Genomic DNA, 8,123 nt, shown 5'->3' with positions numbered 1-8,123 from the left:
TCACAAAAGAAGTTAAGATTGGAGAAGGTTAAAATCCAATATGATGTTTTGCCAAAATACTGTACCGAATGTATGGTGCAAGGCCACTCCATTGATGAATGTCGTGTGTTACACCCTCAGTTGAAGGTTCACATGAAAGAAGGTAAACATGATGCTATGTCACAAGAAGGGCAGAAACCTGTAAGATATCCATTTAGGTTTCATGGTAAATATTTCCAACAAGAGTTTTCCCAAAAACTAGAAGTATTGGGAATATGGCACCAGCAGTATTGAATTAAGGTGAAACTAGTGTTCCTTTGAAGCGGCAACATAATAGTAATGCGGTACATGGTGTGAAGGCTAAGTTGGTATTGGAACATAACAAGGTTTCAACTCAAAGAAAATTTGATGCTCTTAGTGAAATTGGTGAAAATGGTAATGATGAAGGTGAACGGCGGGAAGAAGTGGAGAGTGCTGAACAATTAGGTGTTGCTAATAAAAAAGTAATTATGCCTACCGCTAAGATAATTGGAGAAATTGTTCAGTAGTGTGAGGAGATCCCAATTGTTACCACTCAGGTTATGAATGAAGAAGAAATTGCTTGTCAAAACAAAAGTGAGGTACAAAATGGTAAGATCATATTTTGTGAGGATGCTATGCAACAACTAGCTGTTATATCTGTTATGTAGACTAGTAACAAAGAGGAGAATAAGCAAGAGGTCAAGTCTGATTTGATAAAGGACACAGAACAGGTGCTTGTTAAAGTGGAGCAGGATGGATGCAGAGCTGTCAACTTGAAGGCTGATTCTTCTAATTGTGTGGAAGATAGCACTGATCATGAAAGGGTTGATATGATGAACAGTGGTGACATTTTAGACACTACCATAAAAGATGCTGAAAATGATGCTCTTCTTCTTCTCAAACAGCCTCCTGATATTTCTGAAAATTGTGCCTTAGAGCATGAAAATGCAGTAGTGATTTATGAAAATATTACTCATCTGAGTGTCTCAGTTCCAAAGAAGGTTTCTCCTAACAAGGTGTTGCATGATTTGGTGTCTCATAACATAAATATGGTTGGGGAGAATAAAGATTCATGCCAGAAAGTGAATAACAAGGTAGAGGTTGGATTAGCTTGTTCTATGATAAAGGAGAATATATCCAATAATAGTAAGTCTACTACAAAATCTTCTACAAAAGGCACAAAGAAAGGTAGCAAACAGGCCAACATGGATAATCAACCAGCCATAAGGGTGATACCAAAGAGAGCTACTGCTAAATATAGTTTTAAATGATGATTAAATCATTCATTTTGAATATAAGATCAGTGAAAACCCAGCAAGCCTTTCATAGGCTACAAATGCTACATAGGCATCATAAATTCTTTTTAATAGCATTGTTGGAGCCTTTCCAGCAATCTAGACACATTGAGCAATATAAGAGAAAGCTTCACATGCAGTCTGCAGTTGCTAATTGCAATGGGAAAATCTGGATTTTGGTTGCAGATAACATTGAGGTGGAAGTGGTACGTGACACCAGTCAACAAGTGACTTTGAAACTATTCTTTCATGAGTTTAATCAGGCTATTGTTACTTCTATTGTATATACTAAGTGTGATGCTTCAGATAGATTGGAATTGTGGTACAGTATTTACAACCTTGCCAATACAGTCACTATACCATGGATGGTTAGCGGGGATTTCAATGCTATTTTGAATCAAGAAGAAAAAATTAGTGGTTTGCCTGTTAACAAGAATAATGCTGAAGACTTTGCCTTTTGTATTAACTCTTGTGAATTACAGGAGGTTAATTTCAAGGGTAGTCCTTTTACTTGGTGGAATGGAAGAGCTGATAATGAATGCATCTTTGAAAGACTAGAAAGAATGCTGATCAACTCTCAGTTTTTGAACTGGTTTGGTCATATTGAAGTTGAGCATTTGGCTAGGATAGGGTCTGATCATGCACCGCTTCTGTGTTCTTATGGGGAAGTAGCCAATAATATCCCTAGACTTTTCAAGTTTCATAATTTCTTGACAGATCATGAATCTTTCCTTGATACTGTCAAGCAGAATTGGATCTCCTATGAGCATCTTGACCCTTTTATTAGTTTTAAAATCAATCTTAAAAGGTTAAAGGGTGTTTTGTCAAGATGGAGTAGGGAAGTTTATGGTGATGACATATTCAAGCAGTTGGTCATCGGAGAGGAGATTGTCAGAATGAAGGAAGAACTATTTGAAGAAGTTCCTTCACCTTCTAATAGGTGTGTTCTCCAGTGTGCTCACACTGAATATAAAAGATATTTGAATTTTGAGGAGGAATATTGGAAGCAAAAAGTAGGTGTAGATTGGTTTGATGAAGGTGACAGGAATACCAGATTCTTTCATAATCTAGTCAAGGGTAGAAGGAAAAAGTTGATGATTAACAGGATTCAAGAAAGTGATGGTGCCTGGTTAGAGGATGAAACTCAAATGGCTGCTGAGGCTATTAAGTTTTATCAGACTGAATTTTCATAGGAGGAGGAGAATTCACAAAGCACATTACTTGATGATGTCCCTAATCTGATCAGTAGACTAATATTGAGTTGTGTAAGATGCCAAGTTTAGAGGAAATCAAGCAATCAGTGTTCAACCTCAATGGGACAAGTGCTAGTGGTCCTGATGGTTTCTCTGGGAAGTTCTACCAATCATGTTGGGATATCATAGGGGCTGATGTGTATAAATTGGTATTGGAATTCTTTAAGGGGCAAAGTCTTCCCAAATCCATTACTCATACATATATGGTACTACTCCCTAAAAAAGACATTGTGCAAACTTACTCAGATCTCAAACCTATAAGTCTGAGTAACTTTATAAACAAGATCATTTCTAGAGTAGTGCATGACAGGCTAGAGAATGTATTGCCATCATTGATCTCTAGCAATCAGGCTGGTTTTGTAAAGGGAAGGAGCATCATTAAAAATGTGTTATTAGCATAAGAAATTGTGACAGACATCTGGAAGAGGGGTAAACCTGCAAATGTTGTCATTAAGTTGGATATGGCAAAAGTCTATGATAGAGTGTCCTAGAATTTTCTCACTAAAGTGCTGCATGTGATACCTCGAAAAAATTTCCGTGAGCATACAATGAATAGACCAACGAAGAGTATGAGTGTACGATGTTTTACTAAGAAGGGAATGACTACCAATGAGTTTTGAAAAACGCGAAGGTCGCAGATTTGCATTGCGACCCAGTGGTCGTAAAACACAATACGACCCGTAAAGTGCCATCGTCCTCAACCTATCAAAACTTCAAATTTCTGTCAAATGTTGAAATGGTTAAATATGACTCAGAATACGGACCGTAAATCGAAATACGGCCCGTAAACTGCGATCGTAAACCACCATGGCCTACAACAAACCTTTCTGTTTCTGATATGCTTAAATACGGTCGTGAAAGATGGACCGTAAACCAGAATACGGCCCGTAAACTGGGTTTACGGCCACTGTGCATCACGACTACTGTTCACAAAAATCAGATTTTTAAGTTAAGTATAAAGGACCCCAAGCTCATTTCATTTCATTTCTCATCTTCACAATTCAAGAATTCTCTAGAATACTCCAAAACACTTCATCCACAAGAATTCAAGAGAATCATGGGAAAATCAAGATCAACAACGCCAAAGTCATGAAAACAAGAGTGTGATACCTAGCTCAAGTTCATCTTCCTTAAAGAAAACCAAAAGAGGTGAAGTAGGGTTTTGGTGCTAGAGTAGAGACTCCACTCAAGGCTTGTTCCACCATCATCCAAGGCAAGTTTCATGACCATTTCATATTTTTTAAGGTATTGGAAGGTTAAGATACCCGAATTGTAGAAAAGCATAGCAAATGGGCCACAAATGAGTGAATAGTGCCATGAGTGAATGGTAGTGGAATTGAATCATGAATGTTAGTGTATTTTGAGTATGAATGCGTTATAAACGACATGTAGACCATGAGATAAGTGTGATACATGAGAAAATACGATAGCGAACCCAAAACCATAAAGGTGGTAAAAATGAAGAGAAATGGTAGATCATGGTCATTGTATATGAATGATGATTGTTGATTGCTATATTGTAGGTGTTGTTGTGGGTGCTGGCAGTGGATATGGAATATGGGAAAAGTAGTATAAACAAAGGAAGTGCTGCCCAATTGTCTCTAGAAATAGTAGTGCATTCTTATAGTTGATTAACTAATGCTAGTACCAATCCTCTTTTGAAGGTAGAGACTTGACATTGAAGGAGAATAAGCGAACGCTAGATTGCTTAAATGAGAAAGGTATGTGAGGCTTAACTCTTCTTTCAAAAGGCATGAATCCTTCAAGTTTTCCATAATCCTTCTATAAGATGAAGCTTATGAGTCATTCTATATATCGAATCACCTATAAGCATGATAATAATGACAATGAGCTAGAGTATAGAGATTCAAGAAATTGTGGCACGATGTTCCTACAATGATAATGATGTTATTATTGTTACCACTCGCCTTATGCCTTATTTCCTTCAAGGCGAGGCATGATACCCATGAAATGTCCATAACACAATCGGGGGTTCACGACCTTACGTCACCCCGACATAGTGTGGTTGCCTTAAAGCCTAATATATGCTCCTAACGCTAATGTGTGCTATGACAATAAGATTATAAATAATGCTAACTTGTAATACGACTATGGGATGCATGGAATACCAAGAAATGATAACATAATGCTATGGTATGAGATGTGTAAGAGTGATGTGTTATGATTGATTTTGTGATGATATAATTCCACCGCGCCACGATGGCCGGGCATGTCATTGCTAAGGCGGGCTGCATATGATTCCACCGTGCCTAGAAGGCCGGGCATGTCACCGCTAAGGCGGGCTGCGATGTTACACCGAGCCTAGAGGGCCGGGCATGATCACCACTAGTGGGCAGCATATGATGGTTACCCGGACGCGGGTTAACGACGAGGACTATGATGAGATGATTTATATGATGTGATGACATGTATACCATGATTATATAAGATGTGATATATGTAAGTAATTTGATTGCCTATGGCACTTGTGCAGGTTATACCTTTGCCTCTCGACTCATGATCTTTCTATTATGTTTGTTTATTTCATTCCTGCCTTACATACTCAGTACAATATTCGTACTGACGTCTGTTTTCTTTGGACGCTGTGTTCATGCCCACAGGTAGACAGGGATGAGATCGTGTTCCAGATTCTTAGAGGCTGTTAGCTGACTGAAAGCACCCCATTGTCCTGGAGGTGCCTATGATGATTCTTTTGTGTACAATTGTAAATGTCATCTCATAGAGGCTCGTAGATATTCAATGTGGGTCATGTGGTCTCATGGCGTGGTCATTGTTTGAATATATATACATATATATTATTTTTCTAGCCTAAGGGCTCATGTGTATAAAAACATTATGTTCCTAAAGGAAAACAGGTTTTCTTATAAATCGAGCATGAATCTAATAAATGATTGTTAAATAAGCCTAAGGAGTACTAGTACGAGCGGTGCTCGGCGGTTAGCCCCGGGTACCCGTCGCGGCCCCTAGCCGGGTTGTGACAAAAGTGGTATCAGAGCAGTTCGGTCCTAGGAAGTGTCTACGAGCCGTGTCTAGTAGAGTCTTGTTTATGGTGTGTAGCGCGCCACATCATTAAACAAGAGGCTACAGGGCAATTAGAAAAAATGACCATCTTTCTTCTATGAGATCGTGCGATAGAGCCGTGTATAAGATTTTATCCTCCCTAATAGTGTGTTATGATTTCAGAATGCCGCCAAAGGGAAAAGCTACAGCCGCCCAGAAGGGCAATACTACGACAAAGAGGCAGGTAGAAAGAGAGCGCCCAATGAATATTGAAGAGGGTGAATCACACAACGAGGCCTTGTCTAATACTTCTTCTACCCCGCCTAATGTGGAAGAGCAAGGAGGAGCCCCAGCTCCAATTCCTCAACCGGCTGCTTCGGGTCAACAAATGACCGAGGCCATCCAGTTGTTGACACAATTGGTTGCCGCACAGGCACAACGACAAAATGTGAGTTCAAGTGACCGGGCAGCAAGTACCAAGGCCCGTGATTTTATGAGCATAAATCCTCCGGAGTTCTTCGGGTCAAAGCCAGAGGAAGACCCACAAAGTTTCATTGATGAAATGTTTAGGACATTGAAGATTGTCCATGCTTCCGAGACCGAATCTGTGGAGTTGGTGTCTTATGGACTCCAGGATGTGGCGGTGTTATGGTACAACAATTGGGTATTATCAAGAGGGGAGAATGCGCCTCCTCCGGTTTGGCAAGAGTTTGTAGATGCTTTTATTCGTCACTATTTGCCGCCCAAGGTCCGCCGAGCTAGAGCAGATAGATTTCTGAATTTGAGGCAAGGAAACATGAGTGCCCGGGAGTATAGCATGCAATTCAACTCTTTGGCTAGATATGCTCTGACTATGGTGGCCGACATAGGAGATCGGGTACATAGGTTTATGAGTGGCCTAGGGCCACATCTATTTAGAGATTGTCTGACCGCTTCCTTGCAAGACGGGATGGATATTTCCCGAATACAGGCCCATGCTCAGAATTTGGAGGGGCGACAACAACAACAACGGGGTGATCGCGACAGTGATAGAAGACAGGGCAAAAGGGCTAGATCTATGGGCACAGGCAGTGATTATAGAGGGGGATCGAGGCATACTTATTCCCGACATTCAGGCCAGTCAGCGACTAGCTCACCTCCCAGATTTCCAGATAGAAGATTTGACTGCTCCTTTCGCTCGGGATAGGGTTAGAGTTCGAGGGCTTCAGGTTCCTAGTTTGAGGGTGATTATAGTAAGGGGAGACCCCCAGTTCCACGATGTAGTCGGTGCCGCAAATTACACTCAGGGCCATGTCGTCAGGACACTAATGCTTGCTATGTTTGTGGGCAGACGGAACATTTGATACGAGATTGTCCCTCGCGATATGGCAGAGGTGGGGTTCACCCCACAGGCTCAGCAGCGGGTTCCTCATCAGCACGCTCAGCGGGGCAGACTCCCCAGATGACAGTAGGCCGAGGTAGAGGCCGAGGGGCAGCATCTACTTCAGGTGCCACTCAGCCCCGTGTATATGCTTTAGCCGGTCGGCAAGATCTCGAGCCCTCCCCAGATGTGGTTACAGGTATATTGTCTATACTCTCCCGTGATGTGTATGCGTTGATAGATCCGGGTTCTACATTCTCTTATATTACTCCATATGTTGCTGGTTGTATTGGGGTGAAACCCGAGTCAATTAAACCCTTTGAGGTGCTTACTCCGGTTGGTGATCCCGTGATAGCAAGACGAGTGTACAAGAATTGTGTCATTGTGATATGTGATCGACAGACCAAGGCTGATTTGATTGAGCTGGAAATGCTAGATTTCGATGTAATCATGGGTATGGATTGGTTGGCTTCGTGTTATGCAAATGTTGATTGCCGCACAAAAGTGGTTCGATTTCAATTTCCAGGAGAGCTCGTGCTTGAATGGAAGGGTAATACAGCATCTCCAAAGGGCAGGTTTATTTCCTACCTCAAGGCAAGGAAGATGATAGCCAAGGGTTATATCTATCACCTAGTTCGGGTTCACAACAAGAGTCGCCGACTTTCCAGTCAGTTCCGGTAGTGAATGAATTCCCAGATGTGTTTCCAGACGAACTTCCAGGACTTCCTCCAGAAAGAGAGATTGACTTTGCCATTGATGTGTTGCCAGATACCAAGCCTATTTCCATTCCTCCTTATCGAGAAGGGATTCATTAGACCCAGTTCATCACTGTGGGGAGCACCGGTCTTGTTTGTGAGAAAGAAAGATGGTTCCCTGCGAATGTGCATCGATTATAGGCAATTGAACAAGGTGACGATAAAAAACAAATATCCTCTCCCAAGAATTGATGACTTGTTCGACCAGTTGCAAAGTGCCAAGTGGTTTTCCAAAATAGATTTGAGGTCGGGTTACCATCAAGTGAGAGTTAGAGAAGCAGATGTTCCTAAACCAGCCTTCAGAACGAGATATGGCCATTATGAATTTCAAGTGATGTCGTTCGGGTTGACTAATGCTCCGGCCGTGTTTATGAATTTGATGAACAATGTATTCTGGCCTCTCTTGGATCTATTTATGATAGTATTTATTGATGATATT

At 41.2% G+C, this 8,123-nt stretch overlaps 1 protein-coding gene across 1 annotated transcript; it reads left to right on the top strand.

Annotated features, from left to right (window-relative positions):
• Positions 1 to 1,336: 1,336 nt before the first annotated feature.
• Positions 1,337 to 2,488, top strand: LOC132619813 (uncharacterized). The gene has a single exon (XM_060334597.1). The coding sequence runs from the start codon at positions 1,337 to 1,339 to the stop codon at positions 2,486 to 2,488; it is 1,152 nt and encodes a 383-aa protein (XP_060190580.1).
• Positions 2,489 to 8,123: the final 5,635 nt, after the last annotated feature.

Source organism: Lycium barbarum, chromosome 11, assembly GCF_019175385.1.
Source record: "Lycium barbarum isolate Lr01 chromosome 11, ASM1917538v2, whole genome shotgun sequence".
NCBI lineage: Eukaryota > Viridiplantae > Streptophyta > Magnoliopsida > Solanales > Solanaceae > Lycium > Lycium barbarum.
The sequence above is the reverse complement of the archived record's forward strand: the minus strand, read 5'-3'. Positions and strand labels throughout refer to the sequence as shown.

Coding starts and splice junctions, on each gene's coding strand:
- LOC132619813 (XM_060334597.1), top strand. CDS start 1,337: ATGCTACATAGGCATCATAAATTCTTTTTAATAGCATTGTTGGAGCCT.